Here is a 19,109-nt window from a genome sequence, read left to right as displayed (position 1 = left end):
TAACCAAGCAGAGACTGCGATGGCCACACATAACAAAGAGTACATACTTTAAAAAGACTTCAGAAAATTCACTAAACAACAATAAAAGCAGTGACAACAACAAACCCTAGGAAGAGCGAGAATCTGAACTTCAAAGCCATACAGTTTCTTAAAAAAGAAAAATACCAAGCATGGAAAGAAACAAGAAAATATAAGCAATACACAGGAAAAAAGTAATCGATAAATACTGTCCCTGGAGAACGTACCAGATGTTAGACTTACTAGACAAAGACTTTGTATCAACTGTTTTAAATATATTCAAAGAACTAAGGGAAATCATGTCTATATAAACAAAAAAAAGTATAAAAATGATTTCTCATCAAATGAATGATATCAAAAAGCTAGTTTTAAAAAAAAAAACAGAAATCTGGAGTTGAGAAGTAAAATAACTACATTGAGAAATTCATAGTGGGGCTCAACAGCTGATTTAAGCAGCCAGAAGAGTGAATCAGCGAACATGAAGATAACTGAAATTACCCAGGCTGAGGAACAAAAAGATAAAATAAGGAAGAAAGACGAACAGAGCCTCAGAGTCCTATAGGACTCTACCAAACATACCAACACAGGCCTAGTGGAAGTCCCAGAAGAAGAAGACTAACAACAGAAAGTAGTTAAAGAAATACGGCTGAAGAAATAATGGCTGAAGGCTTCCCAATTTTGATTTAAAAACATTAATCTACATATCTAAGAAGCTCAGTAAACTCTAAGTAAAATAAACACAGAGATCCACATGTAGACATATACAAAACTGCCAAAGCAAAAGACAAAGAGAGAATCATGAAAGAGGAAGGAAGAAGAAAATTATCGCATAAAAGTGATATCCTGATTAATATCTGATTTCTCCTCTAGCCTAAGAGGCTAGAAGGCAGTGATGTATTCAAAGTGCTGAAAGACAATAAACCAAGAATATTATATACAACAAAATTGTTGTTCCAAAATTAAGAAGAAATTAAGACTTTCCTGGATAAACAAAAAGTGAGAGACTATGTGGTTAGCAACTTTCCTTTCCAGAAATACTAAAAGGAGTCTTTCAGGGTGAAATGAAAGAACATTAGAGAGTAACTTGATCCACAGAAAAAAATGTAAAGTGCCAGAAAAGGTCACATGACAGATAAATATAAAAGATGGCATAAATGTACTTTTATTATAACTACTTTTAGCCTCTCTGATTGAAAAGACAACTACATAAAGCAATAATAATAGGTCTGTGCTAAAGAGTATATACTGTATAAAAATGTAATTTGTACCACCATAACAGCACAAAGCAGGGGCAGAAATGAAACTATATAGGAGCAAAATTATTGCATGCTATTGAAATTAAGTTGTTATTAATCTGAGCTAGATTATTATAGGTTAGGATATTAAATGTAATCCCCAGGGTAACCAATAATAAAATTAATGAAAAGAATATAATAAAAGAAACAACCACAAAATTAAAGTGATACACTAGAAAATATCTATGTAAAATAAAAGAAGGCAGTAAAAGAGGAACAGGGGATGAAAAGGGACATAGACGCAAAAAACAAATAGCAAAATGGCAGACATCAATCCTACCTTATCAGCAATTACATTAAATATTACTGGATTAAATACTCCAATTAAAAGGCAGAAGTCATTAGAATGAATTGGAAAAAATGACCTAGCTATATGCTCTTTATAAGTGATGCACTTTAAACTCAAAGCCACAAATAAGTTGAAACTAAGAATGAATATATATATATATATATATATATATATCATGCAAACAGAAACCAAAAGAAAGCTGAAGTGACTATATTCATTACTATGGTTTGAATGACCTCTCCAAAACTCATATTGAAATTTAATTGCCATTGTAACTAACGGTGTTGAGAGGTAGGACCTTTAAGAGGTGATTACATTATGAAGACTTTGCCCTCATGAAGGGAACAACACTGCTATCAGGGGGGTGGGTTAGTCATCACAGGAGTGGCCTCCTGATAAAAGCATAAGTTTGGTCTAATTTCCCCTCTCTGCCTCACATGCTTGTTTGCCCTCTAACTTTCCATCCTGGAATAACATAGCACAAAAGCCCTTGCCAGATACCAGAGCCAAGTTCTTGGACTTTCCAGCCTCCAAAACTGTGAGTCAAATAAACTTCTATTGCTTATAAATTACCCAATCTCTGGTATTCAGAAAATGGACTACGACACTAATATTGGACAAAATAGACATTAGGACAGAAAATGTTGCTACAGACAAAGAAGGATATTTTATAAAGATAAAGGGCTCAATTTATCAGAAAGATGTAACAATTGTAAACCTACAGGCACATAAAAAGCCAATCCCAAAACACATGAATTAAAAACTGACCAAATTGAGGGGAAAAACAGACAATTTAACAATTATACTTAGTGACTTTAGTACCCCATGTTCAATACTGAATATAATGACTAAATAAAAGATTAACAAGAAAAGGGAAGAGTTAAAAAATACTGTAAACTAACTAGACCTAATACACATCTAGAGAACACTTCACCCCACAACAGCAGAATACATATCTTATCAAGTACACATGAAGCAGTCTCCAGAACAGATAATATGTAAGGTCCTAAACCAAGTCCCAATAAATTTAAAGAACTTTAATCATACAAAGTATATTCTCCAACCATAAGAGAATGAGATTAGAAATTAATAACAGAAAAAAGTGCAAAATGTACAAACATGTTGAAATTAAACAGCACACTCCTAAATGACCAAAGGATAAAAAAAGAAAGCACAATGTAAATTAGAAAATAATTTGAGATTAATGAAAATAAAATCAGAACATACCAAAACTTATGGGATGCACCTAAAGCAATGCTTGGAATAGAATTTACAGGCATAAATGCACATATTAAAAAAAAGGAAACATCTCAAATGAAGAACCTAAACTGCCACCTTAAGAAAGTAGAAAAAAACAGGCAAACTAAACCCAAATCAAGCAGAAGGAAACAAAGAAAAAATATTTGAATGGGAATAAATAAAATATAGAATAGAAATACGACAGAGAAAATCAACAAAAGTAAAAGTTGGTTCTTTGAAAAGATAATAAAAGGGACTGGGCATGGTGGCTCACGCCTATAATCCCAATACTTTGGGAGGCCGAGGCGGGTGGATCACTTGAGATCAGGAGTTTGAGACCAGCTGACCAACATGGTGAAACTCTGTCTCTACTAAAAATACAAAAATTAGCTGGGCGTGGTGGCAGATGCCTGTAATCCCAGCTACTCAGGAGGCTGAGGCAGGAGAATAGCTTGAACCCAGGAGGCGGAGGTTGTAGTGAGACAAGATCACACCACTGCACTCCCGCCTGGGTAACAAAGCTAGATTCTGTCAAAAAAAAAAAAAATAATAACAAAACTAACAAAACTTTGGCTAGACTAAGAAAAAAGGGAAGATTTGAATTACTAAAATGAGATATTCAAAAGGGGTCATTGCTACCAACTTTACAGAAATAAAACTGAGTATATAAAGCATGACCATAAACAATTATATGCCAACAAACTAGATAACCTAGAAGTAAACAAATCCCTAGGAAGATACAAACATCCAAAATTGACTCAAAAAGAAATTAAAAATCTGAATATGCCCACAACAATTAAATAGATTGAATTAGTAACTGCAAAACTTACCATGAACAAAGTCCAGGACCAGATGGTTTCACTGGTGAATTCTACCAAATGTTTAAGGAATAATTAACATCAACCCTTCACAAACTTAAAAATATATATATAAAGAACAAGACTTCCCAAACCATTTTATAAGGCCAGTATTACCCTGATACTAAAACCAGACAAAGACATTATGGAAAAAAAGAACCAAGAAAAAAACTAAGACAAATATCCCTTGTGAATATTGACACAAAAACTCTTAACAAAATACTAGCAAACCAAATCCAGTAACATATGAAACAAATTATATACTATATAACCAAATTAGATCTATCCAGGAATGCTACACTGGTTCACCATCAAGAACCAATTAATGCAATGTACCAAATTAATAAAAAAAAAAGCAGAGGGAATCACATGATCATCTCAAAAGACACAAAAAAAGCACTTGAAAAAAATCAACATCTTGGGGGGAGGAGCCAAGATGGCCGAATAGGAACAGCTCCGGTCTACAGCTCCCAGCGCGAGCGACGCAGAAGACAGGTGATTTCTGCATTTCCATCTGAGGTACCGTGTTCATCTCACTAGGGAGTGCCAGACAGTGGGCGCAGGTCAGTGGGTGAGCGCACCGTGCGCCAGCCGAAGCAGGGGCGAGGCATTGCCTCACTCGGGAAGCGCAAGGGGTCAGGGAGTTCCCCTTCCAGGGGTGACAGACAGCACCTGGAAAATCAGGCCACTCCCACCCGAATACTGTGCTTTTCCGACGGGCTTAGGAAACGGTGCCCCAGGAGAGTATAGCCCGCACCTGGCTCAGAGGGTCCTACGCCCACGGAGTCTCGCTGATTGCTAGCACAGCAGTCTGAGATCAAACAGCAAGTCGGCAGCGAGGCTGGGGGAGGGGCGCCCGCCATTGCCCAGACTCGCTTAGGTAAACAAAGCAGCCTGGAAGCTTGAACTGGGTGGAGCCCACCACAGCTCAAGGAGGCCTGCCTGCCTCTGTAGGCTCCACCTCTGGGGGCAGGGCACAGACAAACAAAAAGACGGCAGTAACCTCTGCAGACTTAAATGTCCCTGTCTGACAGCTGTGAGGAGAGCAGTGGTTCTCCCAGCACGCTGCTGGAGATCTGAGAACGGGCTGACTGCCTCTCAAGTGGGTCCCTGACCCCTGACCCCCGAGCAGCCTAACTGGGAGGCACCCCCCAGCAGGGGCAGACTGACACCTCACACAGCCCGCCAGGTACTCCAACAGACCTGCAGCTGAGGGTCCTGTCTGTTAGAAGGAAAACTAACAGAAAGGACATCCACACCAAAAACCCATCTGTACATCACCATCATCAAAGACCAAAAGTAGATAAAACCACAAAGATGGGGAAAAAACAGAGCAGAAAAACTGGAAACCTCTCCTCCTCCAAAGGAACGCAGTTCCTCACCAGCAACGGAACAAAGCTGGATGGAGAATGACTTTGACGAGCTGAGAGAAGAAGGCTTCAGACGATCAAATTACTCCGAGCTACAGGAGGATATTCAAACCAAAGGCAAAGAAGTTGAAAACTTTGAAAAAAATTTAGAAGAATGTATAACTAGAATAACCAATACAGAGAAGTGCTTAAAGGAGCTGATGGAGCTGAAAACCAAGGCTCGAGAACTACGTGAAGAATGCAGAAGCCTCAGGAGCCGATGCGATCAAATGGAAGAAAGGGTATCAGCCCTGGAAGATGAAATGAATGAAATGAAGCGAGAAGGGAGGTTTAGAGAAAAAAGAATAAAAGGAAACGAGCAAAGCCTCCAAGAAATGTGGGACTATGTGAAAAGACCAAATCTACGTCTGATTGGTGTACCTGAAAGTGACGGGGAGAATGGAAACAAGTTGGAAAACACTCTGCAGGATATTGTCCAGGAGAACTTCCCCAATCTAGCAAGGCAGGCCAACATTCAGATTCAGGAAATACAGAGCACGCCACAAAGATACTCCTCGAGAAGAGCAACTCCAAGACACATAATTGTCAGATTCACCAAAGTTGAAATGAAGGAAAAAATGTTAAGGGCAGCCAGAGAGAAAGGTCGGGTTACCATCAAAGGGAAGCCCATCAGACTAACAGCGGATCTCTCGGCAGAAACCCTACAAGCCAGAAGAGAGTGGGGGCCAATATTCAACATTCTTAAAGAAAAGAATTTTCAACCCAGAATTTCATATCCTGCCAAACTAAGCTTCATAAGTGAAGGAGAAATAAAATACTTTACAGACAAGCAAATGCTGAGAGATTTTGTCACCACCAGGCCTGCCCTAAAAGAGCTCCTGAAGGAAGCGCTAAACATGGAAAGGCACAACCGGTACCAGCCACTGCAAAATCATACCGAAATGTAAAGACCATCGAGACTAGGAAGAGACTGTATCAACTAACGAGCAAAATATCCAGCTAACATCATAATGACAGGATCAAATTCACACATAACAATATTAACTTTAAATGTAAATGGACTAAATGCTCCAATTAAAAGACACAGACTGGCAAATTGGATAAAGACTCAAGACCCATCAGTGTGCTGTATTCAGGAAACCCATCTCACGTGCAGAGACACACATAGGCTCAAAATAAAAGGATGGAGGAAGATCTACCAAGCAAATGGAAAACAAAAAAAGGCAGGGGTTGCAATCCTAGTCTCTGATAAAACAGACTTTAAACCAACAAAGATCAAAAGAGACAAAGAAGGCCATTACATAATGGTAAAGGGATTAATTCAACAAGAAGAGCTAACTATCCTAAATATATATGCACCCAATACAGGAGCACCCAGATTCATAAAGCAAGTCCTGAGTGACCTACAAAGAGACTTAGACTCCCACACATTAATAATGGGAGACTTTAACACCCCACTGTCAACATTAGACAGATCAACGAGACAGAAAGTCAACAAGGATACCCAGGAATTGAACTGAGCTCTGCACCAAGCAGACATAATAGACATCTACAGAACTCTCCACCCCAAATCAACAGAATATACATTTTTTTCAGCACCACACCACACCTATTCCAAAATTGACCATATACTTGGAAGTAAAGCTCTCCTCAATAAATGTAAATTGTAACAAACTGTCTCTCAGATCACAGTGCAATCAAGCTAGAACTCAGGATTAAGAATCTCACTCAAAACCGCTCAACTACGTGGAAACTGAACAACCTGCTCCTGAACGACTACTGGGTACATAACGAAATGAAGGCAGAAATAAAGATGTTCTTTGAAACCAACGAGAACCAAGACACAACATACCAGAATCTCTGGGATGCATTCAAAGCAGTGTGTAGAGGGAAATTTATAGCACTAAATGCCCACAAGAGAAAGCAGGAAAGATCCAAAATTGACACCCTAACATCACAATTAAAAGAACTAGAAAAGCAAGAGCAAACACATTCAAAAGCTAGCAGAAGGCAAGAAATAACTAAAATCAGAGCAGAACTGAAGGAAATAGAGACACAAAAAACCCTTCAAAAAATAAATGAATCCAGGAGCTGGTTTTTTGAAAGGATCAACAAAATTGATAGACCGCTAGCAAGATTAATAAAGAAAAAAAGAGAGAAGAATCAAATAGATGCAATAAAAAATGATAAAGGGGATATCACCACCGATCCCACAGAAATACAAACTACCATCAGAGAATATTACAAACACCTCTATGCAAATAAACTAGAAAATCTAGAAGAAATGGATAAATTCCTCAACACATACACCCTCCCAAGACTAAATCAGGAAGAAGTTGAATCTCTGAATAGACCAATAACAGGAGCTGAAATTGTGGCAATAATCAATAGCTTACCAACCAAAAAAAGTCCAGGACCAGATGGGTTCACAGCCGAATTCTACCAGAGGTACAAGGAGGAGCTGGTACCATTCCTTCTGAAACTATTCCAATCAATAGAAAAAGAGGGAATCCTCCCTAACTCATTTTATGAGGCCAGCATCATCCTGATACCAAAGCCTGGCAGAGACACAACAAAAAAAGAGAATTTTAGACCAATATCCTTGATGAACATTGATGCAAAAATCCTCAATAAAATACTGGCAAACAGAATCCAGCAGCACATCAAAAAGCTTATCCACCATGATCAAGTGGGCTTCATCCCTGGGATGCAAGGCTGGTTCAATATACGCAAATCAATAAATGTAATCCAGCATATAAACAGAACCAAAGACAAAAACCACATGATTATCTCAATAGATGCAGAAAAGGCCTTTGACAAAATTCAACAACCCTTCATGCTAAAAACTCTCAATAAATTAGGAATTGATGGGACGTATCTCAAAATAATAAGAGCTATTTATGACAAACCCACAGCCAATATCATACTGAATGGGCAAAAACTGGATGCATTCCCTTTGAAAACTGGCACAAGACAGGGATGCCCTCTCTCACCACTTCTATTCAACATAGTGTTGGAAGTTCTGGCCAAGGCAATTAGGCAGGAGAAGGAAATCAAGGGTATTCAATTAGGAAAAGAGGAAGACAAATTGTCCCTGTTTGCAGATGACATGATAGTATATCTAGAAAACCCCATTGTCTCAGCCCAAAATCTCCTTAAGCTGATAAGCAACTTCAGCAAAGTCTCAGGATACAAAATCAATGTGCAAAAATCACAAGCATTCTTATACATCAATAACAGACAAACAGAGAGCCAAATCATGAGTGAACTCCCATTCACAATTGCTTCAAAGAAAATAAAATACCTAGGAATCCAACTTACAAGGGATGTGAAAGACCTCTTCAAGGAGAACTACAAACCACTGCTCAAGGAAATAAAAGAGGATACAAACAAATGGAAGAACATTCCATGCTCACGGGTAGGAAGAATCAATATCATGAAAATGGCCATCCTTCCCAAGGTAATTTACAGATTCAATGCCATCCCCATCAAGCTACCAATGACTTTCTTCACAGAATTGGAAAAAACTACTTTAAAGTTCATATGGAACCAAAAAAGAGCCCGCATCGCCAAGTCAATCCTAAGCCAAAAGAACAAAGCTGGAGGCATCGCACTACCTGACTTCAAACTATACTACAAGCCTACAGTAACCAAAACAGCATGGTACTGGTACCAAAACAGAGATATAGATCAATGGAACAGAACAGAGCCGTCAGAAATAATGCCACATATCTACAACTATCTGATCTTTGACAAACCTGACAAAAACAAGAAATGGGGAAAGGATTCCCTATTTAATAAATGGTGCTGGGAAAACTGGCTAGCCATATGTAGAAAGCTGAAACTGGATCCCTTCCTTACACCTTATACAAAAATCAATTCAAGATGGATTAAAGACTTAAATGTTAGACCTAAAACCATAAAAACCCTAGAAGAAAACCTAGGCATTACCATTCAGGACATAGGCATGGGCAAGGACTTCATGTCTAAAACACCAAAAGCAATGGCAACAAAAGCCAAAATTGACAAATGGGATCTAATTAAACTCAAGAGCTTCTGCACAGCAAAAGAAACTACCATCAGAGTGAACAGGCAACCTACAAAATGGGAGAAGATTTTCGCAACCTACTCATCTGACAAAGGGCTAATATCCAGAATCTACAATGAACTCCAACAAATTTACAAGAAAAAAACAAACAACCCCATCAAAAAGTGGGCGAAGGACATGAACAGACACTTCTCAAAAGAAGACATTTATGCAGCCAAAAAACACATGAAAAAATGCTCACCATCACTGGCCATCAGAGAAATGCAAATCAAAACCACAATGAGATACCATCTCACACCAGTTAGAATGGCAATCATTAAAAAGTCAGGAAACAACAGGTGCTGGAGAGGATGTGGAGAAATAGGAACACTTTTACACTGTTGGTGGGACTAGTTCAAACTAGTTCAATCATTGTGGAAGTCAGTGTGGCGATTCCTCAGGGATCTAGAACTAGAAATTCCATTCGACCCAGCCATCCCATTAGTGGGTATATACCCAAAGGACTATAAATCATGCTGCTATAAAGACACATGCACACGTATGTTTATTGCCGCATTATTCACAATAGCAAAGACTTGGAACCAACCCAAATGTCCAACAATGATAGACTGGATTAAGAAAATGTGGCACATATACACCATGGAATACTATGCAGCCATAAAAAATGATGAGTTCATGTCCTTTGTAGGGACATCGATGAAATTGGAAATCATCATTCTCAGTAAACTATCGCAAGAACAAAAAACCAAACACCGCATATTCTCACTCATAGGTGGGAATTGAACAATGAGAACACATGGACACAGGAAGAGGAACATCACACTTCGGGGACTGTTGTGGGGTGGGGGGAGGCGGGAGCGATAGCATTGGGAGATATACCTAATGCTAGATGACGAGTTGGTGGGTGCAGCGCACCAGCATGGCACATGTATACATATGTAACTAACCTGCACATTGCGCACATGTACCATAAAACCTAAAGTATAATAATAATAAGAAAAAAAAAGAAAGTAAACAAAGTTTCCTCAATAAATCAGTAGGAATTACTTTAAAAAATTTAAAAAAAAAAATCAACATCTTTCTATTATACAAATTAGGAATAAGCGATAATTCTCCAATCTGACAAAGGGTATCTATAATGGGTATCCACATCATACTTAATGCTGAAAGACCAAAAGTTTTCTCTCTAAGATCACAGGACAAGACAAGGATCTCAGCTCTCATAATTTCTATTCAGCACTTTACTGGAAGTTCTAGGCAGGACAATTAGGCAAGAAAAAAAAATAAAACGTATCCTTGGAAAAGATAAATTAAACTATATCTACAGATGACATGATATTGGATATAGAAAATCCTAAAAACTCCACACATAAAAAAATAAAAGAGTTCAGCAAGATTACAGGATACAAAATCAATATACAAGAATCAATTGTTATTTCTATACATTAGTAATGAAGAATTCAAGAATAAAATTAAGAAAATAATTGCATTTACAACATAATAAAACAATAAAATGCTTAGGAAGAAATTTAACAAAATATGTAAAATAATCAAGACTGTGAGGTACTGGCAGAAAGACAGACAACTAGATCAATGAAATAGAGTTGAGTCCAGAAATAAAACCATACATTTATAGTCAATTAATTTTTGACAGTGAAGCCAAGCCAATTCAATGAAAAAAGAATGATTTATTCAGCAAATGGAACCTGGATAATTGGATATCTATGTGCAAATGAAGGAAGCTTATATCATATTAAAAATTAACACAAAATGGAATAAAAACCTAAATGTAAAAGCTTAAACTACAAAACTCTTAGATGAAAACATGGGTATAAATCTTTGTGACCTTGTATCAGGCAACAGTTGTTTAGCTGTGACACCAAAAGTATAAGCAACTAAAGAAAAGTTAAATAAATTAATTCAACAAAATTAAAGACATTTTGCTTCATAGGACACCATCAAGAAAGTAAAAAGACAACCCACACAATGAAAAAAAAATTGCAAATGATATATCTGATAAGGGATTAATATCTAGAGTATGTGAAGAACTCTTATAACTCAATAAAAAACAGAAACAAAAAAAATCCTATTTTAAAAATGGGCAAAAAACCTGAATAGAAATTTCTCCAAAGGAGATACACAAATGACCAACAAGCATATGAAAAGGTTCTCAACATCATTAGTCATTAAGGAATTACAAATCAAAACCCGAATGAGATACCACTTCACACCTAATAGGATGGTTAACATAAAAAAGACAGAGAGAAATTGAAACTCTCATACATTGCTGGTGGGCATATAAAATGGTAAACACACTTTAGGAAACAGTTGGAAATTCCTCAAAAAATGAAGCACAGGGTGACAATATGACCTAGCAATTCCACTCCTAGATGTAACCACGAGAACAAAAAACTTATGTCAGCACAAAAAAACTTGTATACAAATGCTTAAAGCAGCATTATTTATAATAGTCAAAAAGTAAAACCAATGCAAACACCCATCTATTTATAAATGCATAAATGAAAGGTGGCATATCCATACTCTGGAATATTATTTGGCATTTATAAAAGGATTGAAGTATTGCTACATGGTACAACATGGATGAATCTTTAAAACATCATGCTAAGTGAAAGTAGACACAAAAGGCCACATATTGTATGATTCCATTTATATGAAATGCCCAGAATAGGCACATCTATAGAGAGAGAAAATAGATTACTGGTTTCTAGGAATTGGAAGGTGGTGGAGAAAGGTGGGATAGAGAGCAAAAGCTAACGGGTACAGAGCTTCTTTTGAAGGTGATGAAAATGTTCTGGAATGGACAGTGGTGATGGTTGCACAACTTTTTTTTTGAGATGGAGTTTTGCTCTTGTTGCCCAGGCTGGAGTGCAGTGGCGGGATCTCAGCTCACTGCAACCTCTGTCTCCCGCATTCAAACGATTCTCTTGACTCAGCCTCCCAAGTAGTTGGCACTACAGGCGCCCGCCACCACACCCAGCTAATTTTTTTGTATTTTTAGTGTAGACAGGGTTTCACCATGTTGGCCAGGCTGGTCTCAAACTCCTGACCTCAGGTGGCCCGCCCACCTAGGCCTTTCAAAGTGTTGGGATTATGGGACTGAGCCACCACGCCCAGCCACAACTTTTTAAATATATTAAATGCCATGGAAATGTATACTTTGAAAGGTGATTTTTTTTTCATATGTGAATTATCTATCAATTTAAAAAACAATCAAACCTTCTCTACACTTCCAACTATCTCTTTCTCTTCTTTCAACATTTCCAGTCAGGTTAATCTAATACGTGTCTGGGACAAGACACTTGTATTATTCATGCTTCTGCACCTTTAATCTAAGCTAGTCCCAGTCATCTCTACCTTCTTCCACTCCCTCTCCTCCACCATTTTTCAAAGTCCCAATCAAGTCCCACTTTTTCCAGAACACTCTCCAACCTTAGGTTATTAGTCTGCCAGAGAAGGAACAAGCTCTCTTCATTTCATTCCTGCTCATCAACACTGTTGAGTTTAGTTAAATAAAACTAATGATTCTAACTATAACTGTAACAAAAGCTTTATAATCGCAGATTGGAAATATAGATGAAAATCAATTCTTTCACATATGTTCTCAAAATTATACTGATCACTTGTAAGACTTATATCTAAAACACTTCTTTCTATTATGCCTTCTTTTAGTTAAACATTACTTGAAGAATGAAAAACGTATTATTTTACTTCCAAATAATTACACAAGTACAGCTATGCAAAAACAGTGTTGCACTAAAAGATGAGCTACACTGAATTGCTGGTCCATGACAAGGATTACAGGAAAATATCATCCTAATTATCCTAACACAAGGATTACCATACCATACAGTGGCTCCTTCAGAGGAATATGAGTGTGTACATGAAGTATATTGTATACTACCTAATTGTCAAAATTCATGACTGAAGAAGCTGACAAAAATCTTATTTTCAATTAGCACACAGTACAAAACCTTTATTTCCACAATATGCCTCAGAGCACTTATTCATTTGTTGTAACACTTAAGAATCTTTTCTCTTTTAAACTTATTCCCGACAAAATTCTTTCTGGCATAAAGGAATTGCACCTTCTTTGTTAATTTTGAGTCATGTTAACTGAATTAATCCCAGTATGTATGCCCTATGCTTATTGTGCATACTGCATGAGAAACCATTAACAGTGCACACAACGACTTTCTGGAGTTGCATTTTATTTGAAGCTATTCTGTGTCTTTCAACCTGTGCCACATTTCAATAATGACTATTTATAATTACAGTCATCCTCTTATTTGCTTGGTATTTCATTTTCCTTGCCCTATGGCACCCTACAGTTGAAGGCAAGGAAAACTCTCTGTTGATTAGTTATTTAAGACCAGCAACAATAACTATGCTGGAGAGAAGGCTACTTGGAAAGGATTACATAAGACCTACCACTCAACAGCCTCAGACAGAGCAGCAAATTATAAACCCAAGTACTTCGTTGCATGTAACCAAATTGGCTAGTTGAAATGCTAATTGCCTTTCAGCAAAACTGAAGACAGACAGGGGACCTTGTGCTTCAGAGAATGAAATGCATTTTTACTCCACTTCTATACCATTGTCTTGCTGAGAATCATTTGAAATCTATTCATAAAGGTAGCTCTTTCCCTAACCTTTAAAATGTGGGAAATTTATTTGGCCCCTACCAGCACCTCAGATGTGCTGATGTGCCAAGATGCGAACAGATGGTTGGATTAAAGCCATGTTAAGCCCCTAATAAAGTGAAGCATGAAAAATCTCTATGCTCAAATGTATAGTATAAACCAAGAAAATATGCCTAGGGAAAGAAGTTTTGAATAACAAATAGATTTATGAAATTAAAATAACCAGAAAACATAATCTTCAAAACAAATATTTTCAATGTAATTACATCCGAATGCATACAGAAAGAGCTATCGTCTCTCTCAAAGAGATGCCGCAACTTTTCTTTATACTTAATAATTTTGTGAGTATTACTTCAAGACTCATTTATGGACAATGATTCCAGCAGCCAGTGTTTCCCTTTAATATAAAAGAGGGTCCATTCTAGGTTTTCAGAATCCTGAATAAATAAATGAGAAATGCCCTATCAGCATCTTGCCGTGGCTTTGAGGTAAAGCCAGACTTACGCCTGACTGCACCAGAAAAGGGCCCCATGACCACCTGCCCAGCAGCTGGGGGAGGGACTTGGTCTGGTACATTTTTAAGTGTATAGTGTGTCACAGTGGAATCGGAAAACACAGCCTTTGTATTACCACAGCCGCTTGTGCCTCAGCTCCACCCTTCTCCTCCTCTGCCACACCTCACTCAGGGCAACAGAGCTGGGGTGCTGTGGCTTCATGTGTGGCCTAAGATCCTGGCATATTGGAGAACCCTCCATGCATGCAAAAGATGCTCCCTGTGCTCCCAAAACTACCTTGTGAAAGAAAAAATTAGGCATACAATGTGAGGAAATCAACTTTCTGTACTACTCCATTCTACATGGAGTAGACTCTAGTTTATTAGTAGTATGTTTATCTTCACTGCTCAACAAATATCTTTATTTACATAAAGTCTGAACTGCCCGGGAGTAATGGAATACTAAGACTAAATAGAACTTTACTGTAAATGGTTTCAATAAATAATTCAGCTCTCACCCTGATTCGACAGGAGTTAAGAGAAGAAAGACCTCTCTGGCTGGATGTTCACCAAAACCTTTAGACTGGGGAGGTTCTGGTGATTTTTTCATTATTTCTTTACTGTCTGAATTTCCTGCATGACTTTGCATTATCTTTGCACTCAGAAAAAAAGTTATTTCCAAATCAAAAGAACAGAGTGGTGGGGAGGTAAACTGAACTGTGTGTGATACTTAGCTATGCGATTTGTCCCCCCCAAAATCAGGGAAATACACATCCAAATCTCTCCATGGTAACACACTGCATTTTATAACCAAATTAAACAATTATCTAAGAAGCTCATTACACTTTGTAAGAATCGTAAATTGTCTAGTTGCCCTCTATATGAAGTGAAAAATGGTGATGGCATTGTGCTTCCACTGTGTAGATTTCAGACCTGGTGCATAAAATAATGACTTATCAAAAGCAAATAGGCAACAAAGCAACTTATTCAATAGATTAACCATTATGCTGAACCCTATAGATACTATATAAGAAAAATATATAATACAGTCACTGTCTTCAAGGATTTTGCATCCTAATTGGGGCAACCTTGAAATTTTAAATAAAAGTAGGGCAGCAATATAAGAAACGGCATGAGGTGGCATTTGTTTGAGAGACAATAAATCAAACAATTAATGACCAAGTTTACCCATTAGGATACTTCTTACCTAATAGTTTACGAGAATGTATAGGTGACTAAAATATGTGGCCTTAAGTGAGTCTCTTAACTGTTCTAGGTCTCAGTTACCTCAAATATAAAATAAAGAGGTTGGTTTAGTTTGGCTCCAAGTCTCCTTCCAGTGCTTCAAGATTTCATGTTATGTTCACAGCCTGAGAATTTCAGAACAATGAACGATCACACATTTAATCTAAGATAAAAAGTATTTTTTTTTTTTGTGGGTCCTCCCAGGGCATAGATCTCTCTGCCTCAGTTTCTTCATTTGCAAATCAGGATAATACAATTTAATTCATGATCCAATATAAAATTACACTAATAAAGGGCTTAAGAGAATTCCTGGCATACAATGTATATTCAATAAATGTGACATACTATTATGATTCATCATGGGATATAAACAAAAGAGTTTAGTCACAGCTAATTCTGCTCTGAACACCCTTTTCCCTTGGGTGTAAGCATTTTTGTCTCAAGCATGAGTACCTTCAAGTAGAAAGACATCTGACATACTTAATACTAGCATTTGCTTAATACTAGCTTCTGCCCTCTCACGTTTTTTCTAGCAGTTATATTTATTACCATAAAACCATTTGTGTTACAAATATATCTCATATTATCATTTTCTGAGAATACAACTGGCATTCATTTAATAAATATACAGCATAAATATGTAACTTATTAAGATATAATAAATGGAGACTGATACAGCATTTATATATTTAATGGTATCAAGACTCAGTGTTACATAATTTACCTTTGCCCCATTATGGACTCTTATAGTAGTCCAAGATTACTTCAGTTTGTAGGCAATTTTAGCTTTTAATCATCACATTCAGTATAGTATAGGTCCTAAGAGCATTTGGAAAAAATATTTGACCCAGCTCTTATAAACTGGAACTCTGGACAAGTTCAGTCCATTCAGAATCAGAATCAGAATGATACTGATTCTTCAGTATCATTATCTATAAATTGGGATATACTACTATTCAATTTATGGTGGTATTGTGTTAAATAAGATAACCTATGTAAAGAGTTTCTAAGAATTCACTACATAGCAGGCATTCATTAAGGAGTGACTGCTATATTTATTCATCATGGAATTAAGAAAATGGAGATAGGATTCAGTCGTACTTCGGTTGTACATTTTTAAAGTGTGTGTATTTTGGTTACTTCTTCTAAAAGTAATAATTTGAGAGATATAATATTTTTAGCTGAAATAAACCTTTGCAATCACCTAGTCCAATTACTTTATTTTATAAATGAAGAAACTAATGCCCGGAAGGATGGGTGAATGTCCAAAGTCATTGTGTGTTAATGGCAGAGCCAGAAAATTATACCTAATCACATATATTTAATATATTTTATTATAGCACAGTTCAGAGTATATGTGACATCTTCCTGTAACCTACATTTTTCTCAAATTATACAGGCGGAATAGTTTGCCACTTACTCTATGAAATTAACCCAGAATAAATTATTGGTGCTCATTTGTATCCTGCCTAAGATATCATTTTTTCTCTTCCTTATGATCTTTTGGGGTTTTTTGTTGTTGTTGTTTGATTTAATTATTTTCATAAATGACACACAAAGGGAGAAAAAACACTTTAGTAATTTAAAGTAATCATAACTTCAGTAAGAATTTCTAATCATGCTGTATTAGTTAAGGTATATTTTTTACTTTCATCCTAATTCTCAGTAATTATGCATCTTTAAAATTTGATATCAGTTTCTAAAAGAGTGTGCAGCATACTAATAAATACATTACACACATTTTAAAGGCTGTGGATTTCATGAAGTGGGAAAAGTTGGTTTAAAACAAGTTACATAGGATAAGTTAACACACCTTAAAATCAATTTTCCCCTGACAAACACGCTATAATTTCTTGGTTTTAAGAAAAAAATCAATTTTGAGATAGTTTTTAAAATTAAAAATTTGTAAGTTTTTAAATATATACATATACGTATTATTCTATAGCTCCATGTTAATCCCAAGCTCCCTAAAATCAATATATTTCACTGAAATGCTTCGACGCAGTGGTTATTTTGGAACACAAACAAGTCTCCTTAAGTTTATCTCACACTTCCCATTATCAATTATTACCTATGGCGCGCCGTTCTTGGTCGGTTATTTTTCAGCTAGACTTTTTAAAACCAAAGCTAGGTAGGGTTCCGGTTTCAAACAGGCAAAAAAAGAAGAAAGGAAACTCTTCACTCTGCTCATTCACTTCTCACCTTTGAGATCAGACATCTTTGGAAGGGATGGGTAGAGGGTGCAGGAACCTAACGCTCCCTGCAAAGCCGCAGCCTTGGACAGAACCGACGCGGGCAGCTATGCCTCATTACCCGCAGGCCGCGGCGCCGGGTGCGCGCCCAGCCTCCCTGCGCCCGGCTGTGGCCCGCCCTCCGCGCCGCACTCGCCGCACTCGCCGCACTCGCCGCACTCGCCGCACTCGCCGCACTCGCCGCACTCGCCGCACTCGCCGCACTCGCCGCCCACCTGCAGCAACAGGTGCTGATGCTGAGGCGCTCCCCTGGGGCACAGCGATGCTCGCAGCACCACCCCTCAGCCATAGCCTACCTGGACCCAGGAACACCGACATCCGCGCGCTCCCGGCGGTCCGCGCCGGCCCTCCACACACCCCCGCTCTGCCTCTGACTCCCGTTCGTACTCTTTGCCCGGGCTGCTGATTCTTACTCCCGCTACCCGATCAGGCGGAGGGCTCCATCCTCCTCCCCTTTCTCCCCCTCCCTTTCCTCCTCCCTCTGCATCCCCCCTCTGCTCCAATAGGACCCAAGGCTCCCGGGGCAGCGCTCACCTGACGAGCGGAGCGGGGGTGGCCGCCCCGGGCAGCGCACACTTCTCTGCGCAGCGGGCAGCCAGGTCCGCGCTCCGGCGTCGGGAACACCCTGCCTTGGCCATCCCTAATGGACTCTTCCAGCAGCGAGGCGCCTAAGCTGAGCTGCCTGGGCTTAAGAGCGCGCGAGTCCTGCTTCTGCCTGCGCGTCCCAGTCTAAGTGCGCGGTCAGCGCTTTCTAATCGTCTCCTTTGGCTAAACTTTCTGGTTGCCCCCTTGGGCACAAGGAACTCACCATGGACATCGGTGCACACTGCCCTGGGTACTCCACTGTAAGCAATTCCTAGTTTTCTTTCAGGGAAGAAAACCCATTTACTGAGTCTTTTTCCGTTCGTAAGAGAATGTGTCTTTTCATGTTGACCGAAGCACTCCCTAAGTTTACCCCATATGAATTTGAGCATAAATTGATGAAATATTAGAAAGGAAGGGGCTACCCTCAACTGAACTTACAAAGCAGGGATTGAGGTCAACATCTGGGATAAATTGTCTGTCTCCTCATTTATAAAATAGGATTATTAATTACTAACTCATAAGGCTGTTAGGAGTAGATGAATGAGACTGTGTGTGAAGTGCAACTCTTGACAGTACACCTGGCACGTGGTTAAACCCTCAGCAAATGTTGCTTATCTTTCCCAGTACACAAAGGTAAAGGCCCAATGTCAGACCATACCATCAGCAATGTGCACATCCCCGCCTGCACCAGAGATTTTTAAAGCAAATGCAGCATTATTAGAATCACGGAAGTTTCAAACTGGGAGCAAAGAGAAAG

At 38.3% G+C, this 19,109-nt stretch overlaps 1 protein-coding gene across 6 annotated transcripts in view; it reads right to left on the bottom strand.

The window, feature by feature from the left end:
- Positions 1-18,214, bottom strand: part of ADGRV1 (adhesion G protein-coupled receptor V1) — a 593,238-nt gene extending 575,024 nt beyond the window's left edge. For all 6 annotated transcript variants that reach the window (XM_054488480.2, XM_063664978.1, XM_063664980.1 and 3 more), the window contains exon 1: positions 18,064-18,214. In XM_054488480.2, the coding sequence (XP_054344455.1) occupies positions 18,064-18,085 (22 nt within the window). In that variant the 5' untranslated portion in view covers positions 18,086-18,214. The remainder of the gene's footprint in view (positions 1-18,063) is intronic.
- Between the last annotated feature and the right edge of the window lie 895 nt (positions 18,215-19,109).

The sequence above is a fragment of the Pongo pygmaeus genome, chromosome 4 (genome assembly GCF_028885625.2).
Source record: "Pongo pygmaeus isolate AG05252 chromosome 4, NHGRI_mPonPyg2-v2.0_pri, whole genome shotgun sequence".
Classification (NCBI taxonomy): Eukaryota; Metazoa; Chordata; class Mammalia; order Primates; family Hominidae; genus Pongo; species Pongo pygmaeus.
The sequence above is the reverse complement of the archived record's forward strand: the minus strand, read 5'-3'. Positions and strand labels throughout refer to the sequence as shown.